Raw genomic sequence first — 16346 nt, forward strand, 5'->3', positions numbered from 1 at the left:
TCGATTAAAGGAAAGGTAGTATCATTGACTTTGACTGCCAAACGACCAGGTTGTTATAAATTTACACTTGGTCCACAATGTCCTTTGGAGGAGGGAATCTGCTGCTCCCACCCCTTCTGACCTGTAGGTGACTCCAGGCTTACAACAACCTTCATTTCTCTCTGAAGTAGCCTGACAAGCCACTTAGCACTCAGGAAGTCAGTTTACCATCACAATCTCAAGGAATATATGATAACAGGAGACACAAGAGACTGCAGATGCTGGAATCTGGAGCAACAAATAATCTGCTGAAGGAACTCGGTGGGGGGAGGGAATTGTCAATGTTTCAGGTCAAAATTCTGCATCAAGACTGCTGATACAGGGAATAAATGATAGCCTTGCCAGCAATGCCCATATCTCATTCATGAACAAGAACAAAATCACGGCCATTAGAAATGCGGAATGTATGGGACTTCTGGTGATGTCACCACGCCAATCCAAAGTCTCTTAGAACATGAAAGGGGGAATTCAAGTCAAAATGTTGTCTCACATTATTCAGGGTCATGGGTAGAAAGGACAAAGAACCAAACGAATCCAGACCCCATCCTAAAGTTTAATATCCCATACTGCCCACCAATCTCATAACATATGCCCCAGTATCACATTCAGCTGGAATATGGAGATACTGTGTGAATGGGTACTAAGGGGGAAGATCAGTCATGAACATTGAATAGCAGCAAAGACTCAAAGGGCTGAATGGCCTATTCTGCTTCTACTACTTATGTTCTAACACATTAGATATTGAGTGAACTAATCTACCCTGAGTTGAATGTAAGCACAGCAGCCATTTTATGCACAGCAGGATTCCACAAACAGCAATGGGAGGAATAATCAGTTAATCAGCATTTTTAGCAGAAAGGAGCATTGATCAGGATTCCAGACGTTTTTTTCCCTTCTCTGAAGTCAGAGGAATGTTACTATCAACCAGAACCTACAGGCTGGGCCTCAAATGTAACATTTCATGCAAAGAAACACCAGCAATAAACCACACCCAACAATGAAAAGGGACAATAATTATTGGAAAGTGCTTTTAACAGAGAGGAATCTTCCAAAGAGTTTTACCAAGCAAAATTTAAAGCTAAGCCATATAAGCAAATACTAGACAAAGCTTGATCAACAGCTAGGTTTTAAGAAAGATTGTAAAGGAAGGAGGGAATAAATTCCAGAACTTGGATTATTTGTAGCTGAAGGCACTGCTACCAGAGTTAGTCATTATACTGCTGTTCAGTGTTACATTGATCACCCGAAGTTACAAACTCAGGTCCTGCATTGGAGCTTGAACCAACAGGCGTTGAAATAAGGGCACAAGAATGCTATCAGTCAAGCAAAAGTAGAGCCTGTGTCTAGGAGAAAATATTTCCTTTGGTACTGCAACAACACACAGAAACTGTTCCAGCACAGGTCAAGCCATGGAATTACCATAGTCTACTTTAATAGGGTTCCCAATGTGCGTAAAAGGCATCATCTGTTTCAAACTTTATTTAGTCAGCAATGAAATGACAGTATAGTATATGCTGTGGGCCATTTTTAGATTAAATCATAGGATTGCAGGATTCTGTGGCTTGAAATAAAACAACGGCAACTCATGATCTGCCTGACCAGTGAAAGCGATGGACTACCCTGACACATCAAAAAAAATCTGGTTTCTCAGTCATTGTTTTAGCCAAAGGTTCTTAATTATTCCTAATCTTTGAGCAGTAACAGCTGTGGTCTTGCTATCCAGCTGTCATGAATCCAGTTTTAAACATAATCCTCATCACAAATTTGAATAGCAAGGTCCAAATGTATTTGTCCTTATCTCAGCCCCAGTGAAGTAAATAGTAATTCTATTTTTAATTCCCCTGTGAGCCTCAGACTAAAGCTGTGTGTCCTTGTGCAACAAACATGGGCTAAGATTAGGCAGAAAGTCATAGAGTTGTACAGCATAGAAACAGGCCCTTCTGCCCACTGCGTCTACACCAACCACCATGTTTATCTATACTAACCCCACGCCTGCATTAATTCTATATCCCTCTGTGCTCTGCTCTTGCATACCTGCCCTAATGCCTCTCAAATGCTGTTACTGTTCCTTCCTCCACCACCTCCTTTGGCAGCTCATTACAGATACCAACGACTCTTTGCAAAACAATTTACCCCTCAGATCAAAAAACAACAAGACACTGGAGGAACTCAGCAGGTCAGGCAGCATCCGTGGAGAAAAGCAGGAGGTCAACATTTCAGGTCAGGACCCTTCTTCGGGACTGAAGATAGGGAAAGGGGATGCCCAATATATGGGGTGGGGGGGGGGAAACAGAGCAGTGATAGGTGGACAAAAGATGGGAGGTGGGGTGGGCACAAGGTGGTGCTAGGTAAGAGCTCGTGATAGGCAGGTGTGGGGGAGGAGGGGAGAGCAGACCCACCAGGGGATGGGTCGAAGGTATGGAGGCAGGCAGCCCATGGGGGGAGGGGAGGAGAGGAAAAAGAGAGAGAAAAAAATGGCGAAGAGAAAAAAGAGAGATAGGCTGGGAACAGGAAGAAAAGAAGAGGAAAGGTGGGGGGCGTGGGGTTGGTTTACTTAAAGTGTGAGAATTCGATGTTCATGCTGTTAGGCTGTAAGGTCCCAAGACGGAAAATGAGGTGCTGTTCCTCCAGTTTGAGTTTGGACTTCTCCTGGCAGTGGAGGAGGCCGAGGACTGACATATCAGTGATGGAGTGGGAGGGGGAGTTGAAGTGACTGGCAACGGGGAGATGCAGATCGCGGTTACGGTCAGAGCGCAGGTGTTCTGTGAAATGGTTACCTTGTCCGCGTTTGGTCTCATTGATGTAGAGGGGGCCACACTTGGAGCACCGAATGCAGTAGATGATATTAGGGGAAGTGCAGGTAAACCTCTGCTAAGGCAGAGATATCATCTGCAATATCATCTACTGTATTTAGTGCTCCAAGTGTGGCCTCCTCTACGATGGCGAGACCAAACGCAGACAAGGTGACCATTTTGTATGACATCTACACTCTGTCCATAACCGCAATCTGCATCACTTCAACTCCCCCTTCCACTCCATCACTGATATGTCAGTCCTCGGCCTCCTCCACTGCCAGGAGAAGTCCAAACTCAAACTGGAGGAACAGCACCTCATTTTCCGTCTTGGGACCTTCCAGCCTAATGGCATGAACATGGAATTCTCCCACTTTCCCACTAAATAAACCAACACCACCCCCCTCCCACCTCCTTGCTTCCTCTTTTCTTCCCTTTCCCAGCCTCTCTCTCTCTTTTCTCCTTGCCATTTTTTCTCTCTCTTTTCCCTCTCCTCCCCTCCCCCAATGCCACCTGCCTCCATACCTTTGACCCATTCCCTGGTGGATCTGCTCTACTCCTCCCCCACATCCCCCACCTGCATCGACCTATCACCACCTTGTGCCCACTCACCTCCCCTCTTTGGTCCACCTATCGCGGCTCTGTTTTTCTCCCCCATATATCGGACTTCCTCTTTTCTAATCTTCAGTCGTGAAGATGGGTCCTGACCCGAAACGTTGACTGTCTGTTTTTCTCCACAGATGCTGCCTGACCTGCTGAGTTCCTCCAGCATCTTGTTGTTTTCCCATCTAGATTCCAGCATCTGCAGTCTTTTGTTTCTCTAGTATTACCCTTCAAATCTCCTTTAAACTTCCTCCCCCTCATCCTAAACCTGTGTCTCTAGTTTTAGACACTCTTACCATGGGTAACAGACACCAACTATCTATCCTACCTATGTCTTTCACAGTTTTATATACCTCTATCGTGTCACCTCTCAGCCTCCATCACACCAGGGAAAACAGACCCAACCTATCCAATCTCCCCTGATAACTCTCACACAATGTAACTATTAACCATGCCAAGGACCAGAGAACCTTGAGCCTTGGCAGCCTCTTCCTTAAAAGCCAGGCAATGTACTTGTACTTGGCATGTTCATCAAAAGATGAAGAACTGTTTGTGTCCTGGAACCCCAGAAATCCAATGTTGGCTCTGGTTATGTCAGTTTGTTGTCCTCTGCCTCTAAAATCCATTCCATTGGCTGCTACAAATGCCAACTAGAATTGAATTTCTCAGCAGAACTGCTTAAGCAAAATAGTCATGCAAAATTATGCACATCAGTGGATATTATTGTGCCAAATTCTGGATCTTGGAATGAGTTCAGGGAGATCTACCAATATGATACCATAGTTGAGGGCTGCAGTTACAGCAAGAGCCCAGAGGATGTGAAACTTTTCTCCTTAGACCAAAGAAATTTAAGGGGAGATTTAATAAAGGCATTCAACTATGAAAGACTCTGATAGTGAACAAGACAAAACTGTTTCTGCAGACATCAGGATCAGAGCTGCCAGGCTTAAGATAACTAAAGTGGAGATGAAGAGGAATTTCAAGTTGCTACAATTTGGAATGCTACAGCTTGAAGCAGAGGTGGAAGCAATTCCATTGGTAACCTTCAAAAGAGAATTGGATGAACATTTGGAAAGGAAACAGTCGCAGGGGAATAGAAATCATTAGATAATTGTATCTTCAACTACCAGAGGCAGATTGGCTTCCTATCAGTATTTTCTGACTCCATGTTAATCCAAAGGGTTTACAGAAACAAACAAGCATTGTCTAGAAGCAGGTCACCCTCAATCCCGAGGGATTGCCTCAGAAGACAGAAACAAAGACAAAAGCTTAGCCGCCTCTATCCTATATCCCTGCTCAATTGTATAACAGGAAGTGTTTCAGCGGCAGCACGAGGCTAATGTCCTGAGCCATTCACTCTCCTATTTTTTGTGTGCCCCATCCAGTGTTGTTACTTGTAACTTTCTGATATTCAGTGTTTCAATGAAAATAAAAACAATCTTTCTTTCTGACCTTGCACATTGGGACTAATGTCCTGGGGGATTGTCAGAACAGTGGTAGATTAGGAAAGAAGGTGCAATGAGACCAGGTTGGCCTTGTACACCGGTCATTGAAAGTAAACATACAGATGCAGCAAGTGGGGAAGAAGGCAAATGATATGTTGGCTGGCAATGGTAAGAGGACTTGAGTATTGGTTTGAGGATGTCCCACTGGAATTGTACAGGGCCTCGGTGAGACTTCACCTTGAGTACTGTGTGTGGTTTGGGTCTCCTTATCTGAGGAAGGGCATTCTTACTATGGGGGGAGTTCAGTGAAGGCTGGCCAGACTGATTCATGGGGTGGTAGATCTGGTGTATGAAAGGAGATAGGAACTATTGGATTATATTCGCCCGGGTACAGAAGATTGCAAAGGGACCGCCGACAAGACTGAACAGACTAGACACAGGAAGGATGCTCTTGTCTCTGGAAGGCCGCTCTTGTCTCTGGAAGGCCAGAACTAGAATCATCACTGCCTAAGGATATGGGGTGGGCCACCTAGGAGAAACTGGTTCATCCAAAGAGTGGTGAAGCTGTGGAAATTAGCACAGAAGACAAATGAGGTCAAATCACTGAATATATTCAAGAAGGAGTTAGATATGGTTCTAAAGATTAAAGAGATCAGCATTATGGAGAGAAAGTGGGAAGAAGGTACTTAATTTTCGATAATCAACCATGATCGTATTGAGCAGCGGAGTTGGCTCAAAGGGCCAAATGGCTACTCCTACTCCTAGTTTCTATGAGTCACTCGGCCTGTTTGTCTCTATCGCCTTGAAACCTCTTTCGATCTTCCTTCATACTCACAATCCCACAATCATCAGCAAATGGGAAAATATGGCATTTGGACCCCTCAGTCAAATCATTGATGTAGACAGTGAATAGTTGGGCTTCAAGCACCAACACCTAACTAGTCACAGCCTGTCAATCCGAGGAAAATCCAATCATTTCCCCCCTCTCTGCTTTCAGTCCCCTAACCAATTCTCAGCCCGTTTCAGTATATTATTCTCAATCACTCTCATGTGCTCTAACAAGCCATTTCATATCACCAATAGCTATTATCCCCCTCCGCCTCTGTGTCATGATTAGTATTTTTAAATGTTAAATGGCGAGTTTGATTGCTGCTGTCTTCTTGTTCTCATTCACACTTGGACCCTGGTTGACATGCTGCTGACCCCTTCCAGTAGCTTGGTTCCTGGCATCCTTGTTTTCTACATTTGTCCTGTGGCTTATTCATTTCGTATTTAAATCACTCCTCGCTCCTCGGTCTATCCAGATTGACCTCTGCCTCAACTGCTTTTGCTGTCACTAATGCATTTTCTCAAATGGAATATCCATATATTTCTCTAACAGAAAGCATTCAAAGGCTCTGGTTAGAGCAGCCACTCAATCCAGACCCAATACTGGTAGGAAAGTCGATTAATTAATGTTGTCAGGAATGGCATTTAATAAAATATTATGAATTAAGATTAGCAGTGCTAACAGAGTGGGAGTGTCCTTCTGGACTAGTGGTATCAGCACAGGGCCAAATCCTGACACGATTTTATTATTGTTGAACTGTTGATATTTCCAGGACTTGAGCACATAATCCATTGAAACAGCACTCTTTGCCACTTGTGGGATTAGTGCAGCAGTCTCCCCAGAATGGTCAATACCTATCCTGCAATCAACATCACCAAAGCAGATTAATGTAAGAACCAGACACATCAGGCTGGATGACCCCATGCAACCACTCTGCCATTCGACCAGACTCCATCATCTTCAACCTTCTGTCGATTCGCCTATCATTTGGTGCTATTTCCACTCTTCCTTCCTCCATCTGCTTATTGCCCCTCCTCACCTGGACCTACCTACTGCTTGCTAGCTCTTGCCCCACCCCTTCCCTCCACCTTTTTATACTGGCCATCTCCCCTCTGTCTTTCCGTCCATATGAAGGGTCTTGACCCAAAATGTCAACTGTCCATTTCCCTCCATAGATTGTTCCTGATGTGCTGAGTTCTCCAGCTTGTTGTGTGTCAATCCTGCGCACTGTCTACTTGTGTGTGCTCTGAGGTCATTGTCACATTGATGTTCAGAGAAGCTTGCCACAAGGAAACTAACCACCACATTACATCAGTGGCTACACTTCACAAAGTACCTCATTAGCCGGCACGGGGCTCGGATTGCCCCAAGGCATTCTGTAGGTGCAAGTCTGTCTCTCTTTAAATCCACAATATAACTGTGATTGCCCAGTGTAATTCCTCCTGTGTGATATGGCAAGGTACTGTCAAAATACTTTGGTTCTTTCGTGGGAGTAGGTGGGGAGGAATTTGTTGGCGTTTGGTCACAATGTCGCTTCATCATGTTGAGCAACAGCCTCTGTGTGGTCCTGGTCTTTTCCTACCAATTAATCTTGCATTCTTGTAGGTTTCTTTCTCATGGCAATATTATGGTAAATTGTACAGTGTGGTATACTCGGATTTCCAGGAAAAAACCATGACAGTCCTTCAATAAAGATGCTAAATAATTTCAAAATAGCGGGAATTCAGAGCAAAATATAAACATGGATATTAAACCGGCAGGGACACAAGAAGTTTTTCTTTTACTTATTTATTCACAGGCAAGGTTGACAGTTATTGTTCATCCCCAATTCCCATCTTTCAAAGAGGACTTGAGTCAAAGGTATGTCAGCATTCATTTGTAGGTTGGACTCAGTTAGGATGGCAAATTTCCTTCCCTGAAGATATTAATGAATAAGATTTTTTTCAAAACAGTCATTTCATATTTACCATAACTATTTTCTTAAATTCTAGATTTATTTAATTATCCACTTGCCAAGGCAGGATTTGAGCTCCTGGCTCTTTAACAATGTTCCAGATCCCTGGATACTGGTCCAGTTCACCTGAATGGCATGACAGGGAACTCCAGGAATTTGCTGTTTTTAAATGATGAACCAATCTGGAAAGCTGCTTCATCTGAATCATTAACACTGACCAGTCCTTCTATAATCTAGCCCTGGTGACTTTGACTTCCATACACCCCAAGTTTTAATATTGATAATTGTTTATTCCTTGCTTATGGGAGCTTCATCAGCCTATTCCACTCATGTGAGAGGAGGACAATATATTGTGGAGTCCAGAGGAGGAAAGCCACATCATTTACTTATTACCACCCAGTAGAAGCCCATTGGTTCCATGTCAGCTCCCGGCAAGCACTTCCATCAGTCCCACTCCCTCTCTTTTAATTACCCTGTGGTTCTGCAACCTATTCACTCACATGCCCATCAATTCCCTTTTGATTCCTTTACTCTTCACCTACACCAAGGGGTAATTTACAGTAACCAGTTAACCTACCAGTATATCTTTGGCTTGTGTGGGGAAACCAGAGCACCTTATGGAAACCTACACCATCACAGAGAGAACATGCAAATTCCATGCAAACAGCATCAAACCTGGGACTGTGGAACTGTGAAGTGCAGTACTAACTCTGCCATCCCGTAGCCACCCACTTCAGCTTTCTGAAGAAAGGAGGCTTTAGTTCAACAACAATTGTGTGGATTCATCTATCATCCTCTGTGCTCAATTCATCCCATGTGGACCTGCACACTAAAACTACCAGAGAGAGCGAGAGCTGCAGCTCATGTGTTGCTGTGGTATGTGTATTTACATAAGTCAGAAGTGCTTCACCAGATGCAAGTCTCCTCTGCATCTAGCTGCCCCCAATGTGAGGTCAACACATTTAAAGATTTTTTAGTGTGTACCGTGCGTCATTCCAGGGACTTATCAGGTCAGCTGTCTCCCTGATCATTGCTACTTGGCAAGTGATTTTTTTTGCTAATGACTCAATAAAGGTTACAAAACAAAAAGTCATACATAAAAGTGAATTTAAGTCAAGACAGCCTCCTTGGATCAGAAAGCACATTCTTCCTTAATAGTCTCCTCAAGTGCATTTTTCCCCATTGTTCCCATATTTTAACTATTCCTTGGTGCCTTACTGAGCAGTTTATGCAGAAGCTCACAAAGTTACTTGCTGGTCAGGCGCATTATGGCACATGAAGCTTCTTAGCAATGCTGCAGCAGCTTGGTCTCCTTGGCTGATTCCACAGCATCACATTATCAACCTTGTGGAATACCTGCACTTTGCTCAATGTTGTTGCTTGGTACACAATTCTTACAAGTTTCCTTAACAATCAATAGCAAGCAATACATAAATGCAACTGTTGGTTCTAGACAGTTCAACAAAACAAAACCAGAATAACTATCGTCTAGATCCACATTATATCAAAACTGAATACATCCCTTACCTATTTCCTTATGACATGGGAGAACACCATTCAGCCCATCAAGTCTTTGCATAGCTCTCAGAGAAATCCCATTTCCTTAGAACACACACCAGTCCTCATTGAGGAGTCAGCGGTGGAAAGGGTGAGCAGCTTCAAGTCCCTGGGTGTCGACATCTCAGAGGATCTATCCTGGGCCCAATCTGTTGATGCAATCACAAAGAAGGCACGCCAGCAACCCTACTTCATTAGGAGTTTGAGGAGATTTGGTATATCACCAAAGACTCTTGAAAATTTCTATAGATATACAGTGGTTGCATCACTGCCTGGTATGGAGGCTCCAATGTGCAGAATCAAAAGAGGTGGCAGAGGGTTGTAGACTCAGCCAGCTCCATCACGGGCACAACCTTCCCCACCACTGAGGACATCTTCAAGAGTCGGTGCCTCAAGGAGGCAGCATCCATCATTAAGGACCCTCACCATCTGGGACATGCCCTCTTCTCGTTATTACCATCAGGGAGGAGGTACAGGAGCTTGAAGACCCACACTCAACACTTTAGGAACAGCTTCTTCCCCTGCACCATCAGATTTCTGAACGGCCCATGAACCCATGAACACTACCTCATTATTCCTCTTTTGCACTATTTATTAATTTTTTTGGCAACTTATAGTAATTTTTATGTTTTGCACTGTACTGCTGTCACAAAACAACAAATGTCACGAAATATGCCAGTGATAATTAAGCTGATTCTGATTCTCTCACACACTCATCAATTTCCCCCAATCCCATTGTCACCCACCTACACAAGGGGCAATTTTCAGCAGCCATTTAACCTACCAGCACATCTTTGGGATGTGGAAGGAAACCAGAGCACCTGGGGAAACTTGTGCTCTCCCAGAGAACACGCATATTCAATATGGACAGCACCAGAGATCAGAATTGAACCTGAGCACCAAAGCAGTGAGGTCATATTTTTCTCCACAATGTACTTGCTTGGGAGAGCAAGATCTTTTGTTCACAGACCAGGAATGCGACACCAAGTGCTGGCCACATTTAGATTTCTGAAGAAAGGAGGGCGTAAATCCAAGTGATTATGTGGATTTGCACCAAAGGCTATGGGCATATTACACTGTTAGAGCTGGAACTGCAGTGGTTGGATGGATAATTGTCCATGCGCTGTCAGCTACACTTTAAGGGTATCTTTCATGCCTTCAGAGCAAGTGGCAAGGCTTCCTTTACTATTTGAATAATGTGGCACAGTACCAGACAGAAAATTCAACATCAGATGCTCCTCCTTCCATTTCATTTCACTTGGACTGCAATGGGATTGAACCAATCTCATTTTTATACGAAGTTCTGCTTTTCTAAATATCAATAACATTTGAACTAGGTCTTGAAATTCAGGTCCTGATGGGATAATTTGCTGGCTATTCTGTGAAATGCCAAGGGAATTTTTGCATTCACCACCAACATCCAATGGAATCTTCCCCTGAAAGATGGAACCTAAACAGCGTTGCACTCCCTCATTGGTGTTGCCTGTTGTGCTCGGATCTCTGGAGTCGGCTGGAACCCACAGACCTGGAAGTGCTGGCCACTTATTGATGTCGACTAAGTTGTTGTGCATTTCTGGCAATTACCTGTTTTTATTTCAGGCTTCCATCATTCTTGGGTTCCTCTTTCTCTAATGGTTAGAAACAGCATTTAAATATCACAATGCATTAGCATCATGCAATTCCTTGTGGCTTTTCAACTTCAGTATATTAAAGGAGCAACTTAGAATGCTATGTAAAGCTAAAGTGGACTTTAAGGGTATGTGGGTGGGGAATCAAAGGTTTAAACTGACCAATTTTGGACTGATCTTATGAAAATGTCCATCCAAAGCCTAGATTTCCACAATGGGTAGTGGAAATAGAGTGGGACAATGCAAGAAACATTTGAGGCCGTAGAGGAGTGCCTGGGAAGATGATGATGATGAGTGAATGTGTGGAATAATCCTTTTTATTCCCCCCAGAGTAATATATTTTTAAAAATATCTTTATAGGGAAACCTTTCTTTTAAGACCATCCCAACTTGCTTCTCAAATACTTTTGAAATATATCTACCACTGTATCATAGGAAGACAGGAGTCAGTGTGCACAGCAAGCTTCACAAACAGCAAAATGTTGACAACCAGATGTCCTGCATTAATAATATTATTTCATTTACCAAGGATAACTCTCGGCTCCTGTTCAAAATAATGTGATAGGGTCTAATGCATTTATTTGAAGGCTAATGGGCATTCATTTAACATGCCATCTAGAAGTCAAAGCCTGAATATTGCGGTGGCGTGTCCGACTAGACTTTTGTCCTCAGCTCTCTGCCGTGGTTCTTGAACCCTCTACTTTTCAACAAAACGAATAAATCCAATAAGATGTAATCTGTTACCACAAGAGATTATTGAGATAACCATCAGTTACATTTAAAGGAAATCCAAGTTGCCATACAAAAGAGAAAGTAAAATGATCTGCAGATAGAGTGAAATAAGTTGTGGCAGATATAAACTAGTGGGGATCTGATAGCCTGTTGGGGAAACAACATAACCGTATAATTGCTTCATGAAAATCCTTTGTGATCAATGTTCTGTTTTTCCTTTATTTTCACAGCAGGAACTGAATCCTTTAATTCCAAAAGCTTGGCCCTACAAGCACAGAAGAAAATCCTCACCAAAATGGCAACTAAGACAGTGGCCAACATGCTCATTGACGACACAAGTAGTGACATCCTGGACGAGTTGTACAAAGTAACCAGAGAGTACACAAATGACAAGAAGGAAGCCCATAAAGTCTTGAAGGATTTGATCAAGATTGCTTTAAAAATCGGGATCCTCTACAGGAACAATCAGTTTAACCAGGACGAAGTGGAGATTGTGGATAAATTCAAGAAGAAGTTAAATCAGGCAGCAATGACAGCAGTGAGTTTTTATGAGGTTGAGTTCACGTTTGACAGAAGCGTTCTGGCAGAGCTGTTGAACGAATGCAAGGATCTGCTGCATGAGCTGATCGAACGCCATCTCACTCCCAAATCCCACGGTCGCATCGATCATGTGTTCAGACTCTTTGCAGACATGGAATTCCTATCTGATTTGTACAATCCCAATGGCCCATACAAAGAGTCGCTGCAGAAAATCTGTCAAGGTGTCAACAAACTGCTCGATGAAGGAATCATCTGAACTCTGCAGCCCCCCAAAAGAGGAAAACATTTGACTTTTTGCTGCACAGAACATCCATTCATCATTTAATGGACCACTTCCGTTGTTTGTATCTGGGTGCCACAGCGAATCCTTTTGTCTGAATGTTATACTCTAGGTGTTTGCATTTAAAAACAAACCAGTTTGTGAATTAAATTTGTTGTTTTGAAGAAAGAGTAAATTATCTGCTGTGCCAATGTATGTTGAAGAGCTTTTGTTAAATTGCTTTTTCACTTGCACACATTGAAATGCTTTGAATACTGCTGTTTCCAGAATCTAAAGTATATTCCAGCATAGTAACCCAGTTTATAGTTGGAAAATGTATTACGGAAACTCAAACAATCTATGGAATATTGCTCCAACAATTTTGAAAATCCAAGAACAATATAGGCCAATAGGTATCATAGCTGCTTTAAGAGAATTGGGGTGTCTTTCAGTACAGAAAGACCTTCAGTTCATTGTGACTGTGCTGGCCCTCCAAATGCCATTCACTGTGTCCTTTTTCTATCCATTCTCCATTTTACCTGTTGCCTTTTAAAAGCTATTATAGATAGTGCTTCTGTTAAGATGTTACACTTTAAAGAAAATTAAATTTTCATACCTTATCAGTCAGAGATCAAGTTGAAAAATATACACATGACTTGGTGTCTCAAAGAGAGCCCTGGTGTTTCACTATGGTTTTAAAAAAAAGCCTAATACTCACAGAATCTAAGAGACATGAAACGTGGGTCCAGAATTCTGCGCCACGTTTAATAATTTATAAAACCCAGGGGGCTGGTCTTTGTGTTTGATCTTCAGCACCAAGGTTGACATATTCAGGAAGGAAAGTTCTTAAATGCACAGGTAAATGCTGAAGAAATGACCAGAGCTGTGATTCTGTTGAAGCAGCATAGTCCTTTGAGTAGAGTACAAATGTGTCTCAAAGTGGCAATACAATGGAAGGAAGCAAGTAACCTACCAGCACTATCACCTAGACCTGGATGGAGTGGACGTGGAGAGGATGTTTCCAGTAGTGGGAGAGTCTTAGAACCAGAGGGCACAGTCTCAGAATAGAAGGGCATCCCTTTAGGACAGAGATGAGGAGGAATTTCTTTATCCAGAGGGTGGAGAATTTGTGGAAGTCATTGCCACAGACAGCTGTGGAGGTCAAGTCACTGGGTATATCTAAAGTGGAGGAAATAGGTTCTTGATTAGTAAGGGCATCAAAGGTTACGGGGAGAAGGCAGGAGAATGGTGCTGAAAGGGAAAAATAAATCAGCCATGATCGAATGGCGGAGCAGACTCGACGGGCTAAATGGCCTAATTCTGCTCCTATGTCTTATAGCCTTATGGTCTAGAACGACTAATTGTGAGAGCATCACCAGAGTGCTATGTCAGAGTTTCTAAGGGAGGATTATTTGATTAAAAGCAGTGTGAACATTTTTCTCCTAAATGTCTGAAATTTTCCCTTTTTGAGAGGATCCCTTCAAGATTCTGGAGGTTTTTGGATTGCATAAGAATAGAATTCTAGGTTCTTAATACTGGTTTTGTCTTAAGTGAAGTCACTATTCCTGCACTGTAATAGGATCTAGATCTTGATCTTCGTTTCCAAGTAATGAAAGTGGTAATCAAATCTGAAAGATCATCTTGCTTCACAAATTTACTCTTTTGCTCACAACCTTTTGTTTGCACTGTTTTTTAACAGCTTTTGCACATACCCAATGTGTCCATTTCCGAGGCAACCGAAATTCCTGCTGAAACAACTGCAGCAAAGGACAAGCAGCAGCAAAGCTGCAGGTTTGGGGTGTGGGTTTCTGTCACAGGTATCCTCATGTTCATCTGGTTTAATCACATTTATGAGCAAATATTGAATCTATAAATTTTTTGAAGTCTTGCTTTAAAACCAATAATCCTTTGAGACGTTGGTCAGCGCTATTTTGTAATCAGATTGGGCAATGAACACAGCTCACTGCCCATCAATACGAGGCTGTCAATTGACTGTGTCAGGATTCACACGAAAAGAAAATCTTGGGATGGCAATCATTGCCAAATGCATCACAAGCCTGAGTAAAGCACGATTAGTAAGATTATAACAAAAATAAGATCAACTGGAGATGCACATTCTGCTTACCATGTGCAAATCCATAACACACAGCTGGCAACCTTTGTCAAATGCTGATTTAAAACTTTCACTCATAAGTCATCAGCTTACTGTGAAGACATAATTCAGGTCTTCTGTGTCAACTGAATTTGTGCAAGAGTTGTTAATATCTTTGTTTCTAATGAACCAAGTGGATAATAACCCTGTTAAAGCAAACATCTTTTTACTGTTTAAACAAACTTTTGTTGTATAAAATATTTTCAGTGATTTATTCACTCTTGACCTCTCACAGAATTTTGTTACCAATAAGCTCATATAATCATGAAATCAAGGAAATCAAAAAAAAATATTGCAGACAGGGAACAAGGTGGTGCAGTGTTTCAGTCACTGGCTTTTTGCCTTTAGGTTCCCAGTTCAAATCTACTGCAGACTGATGTAATGAATGTCTCCTTTGTCTGTTAACTGCAAGGGTCCTATGTGAAATGAATATGAGCATTCTCAATCCAGTTTCTAGTGCGTACAAACCACAGCACAGAACAGCACTGATCGACAATCATCACTCAGACCACAGGACTGCTGGTCCGGAAAATAGGAGAAATGTTACATTGATGTAATAGAGGCTGCTGATTCATGGCTTGGCAAAGGAGCCTCTACTCTGCATTTGAAAGTGCTATAATGCTCGATGCTGCTATTCAATGACTGCAATAGGAAAATGAATTTCCCAGGACTAACATTCCTCAACTATTTGTTAGCAACCTGTGATAAAACTATTACATTGCAACAATGTACTTAATCAGCGGACTAATAAATATTATAACAGTTGTGTCCCCTTAGCCAGAGGAAATCCCACTGTATTCTATCCAAAATAAAGTAGAAGTTGCATTGTTATACAGCTAATTTTGTTTTATTTATATTATTAAATTCTTCACTGTCAAGCCCAGAATCAACTCAGCTGTAAATCAATAAATGTAAAACGTTGTGGGTATTCTGATTACATTCAAATGTACCAGCCAATTGTAAGATAGCAACACAATTTAGCAGTAATTCAAATCAATAATTTCAACAACTTTTAGGAACAAGCTCACCACTCTGACAGATCCATCTGCCAAGGACCAGACCTTTTATGCACAAAGCATAAATGGTAAGCATTCTTCGAGATTATTTTGCCATTGATATTTTAGATTTCTTCTAGTCAAAATTAGGAGAGACTGGTGTTAAGTAATATAATACTTTTCTATTTCAGAACCAGTGGCAGAATCTGCCAGTCAGTAAAACGTACAATACTGCTGAACAAATCCAACCTCAGAGACCTTGTGCCTTTTACAACTCATTCTATTTATATTAGCTTGTGTTGGTGTCCCGGATGCTAAATTTAAGGGTGTGTGCACCTTCCAGACTTGTGCACCAGAGAATGGACTGTGATTTACCAGAACTGATTGCAGCCCATCAGAAAAACAAACTTCGACCCAGCCCAAATTCTATTCAAACCCAAAAAAATGGGAGGTGGAAGGCTGCAACTGTTCCTACTTTGTTGATTTTCATTTGATAAATTTGCAATGATTGGATGTCACCTTCAGTTTGCATAATGTCACACACTAAACACATGTATTATTCGTAAATTTGACATGAACCATTCCCAGTGAAGGGCCATGGCACGCAGCCCACACAAGTCATCATGATTAAGTGATCTCATTCTCAAATTATAATCTATAGACTGTATGAAGGTTAAAGAAAATTAACAATGATAAGAATAAATTACAAGTGCAGCCAACCAACCAAAATTCAGGCAATGGTCATAATGATAAATCCTGCATGAGTTTACAGGCATTTAACATTCCTGACAAGACTAGGATTCTATACTCAGTTTCATCCCT

The 16346-nt window shown here is 42.1% G+C and overlaps 1 protein-coding gene across 2 annotated transcripts in view; it reads left to right on the forward strand.

Annotated features, from left to right (window-relative positions):
* Positions 1–15360, forward strand: part of tnfaip8l3 (tumor necrosis factor, alpha-induced protein 8-like 3) — a 49836-nt gene extending 34476 nt beyond the window's left edge. Inside the window, exon 2 of one of the 2 annotated variants that reach the window (XM_052040532.1) lies at positions 11809–15360. In XM_052040532.1, the coding sequence (XP_051896492.1) occupies positions 11809–12374 (566 nt within the window). In that variant the 3' untranslated portion in view covers positions 12375–15360. The remainder of the gene's footprint in view (positions 1–11808) is intronic. The other variant, XM_052040533.1, reaches the window with a different exon arrangement.
* Positions 15361–16346: the final 986 nt, after the last annotated feature.

The sequence above is a fragment of the Pristis pectinata genome, chromosome 28, assembly GCF_009764475.1.
Source record: "Pristis pectinata isolate sPriPec2 chromosome 28, sPriPec2.1.pri, whole genome shotgun sequence".
NCBI lineage: Eukaryota > Metazoa > Chordata > Chondrichthyes > Rhinopristiformes > Pristidae > Pristis > Pristis pectinata.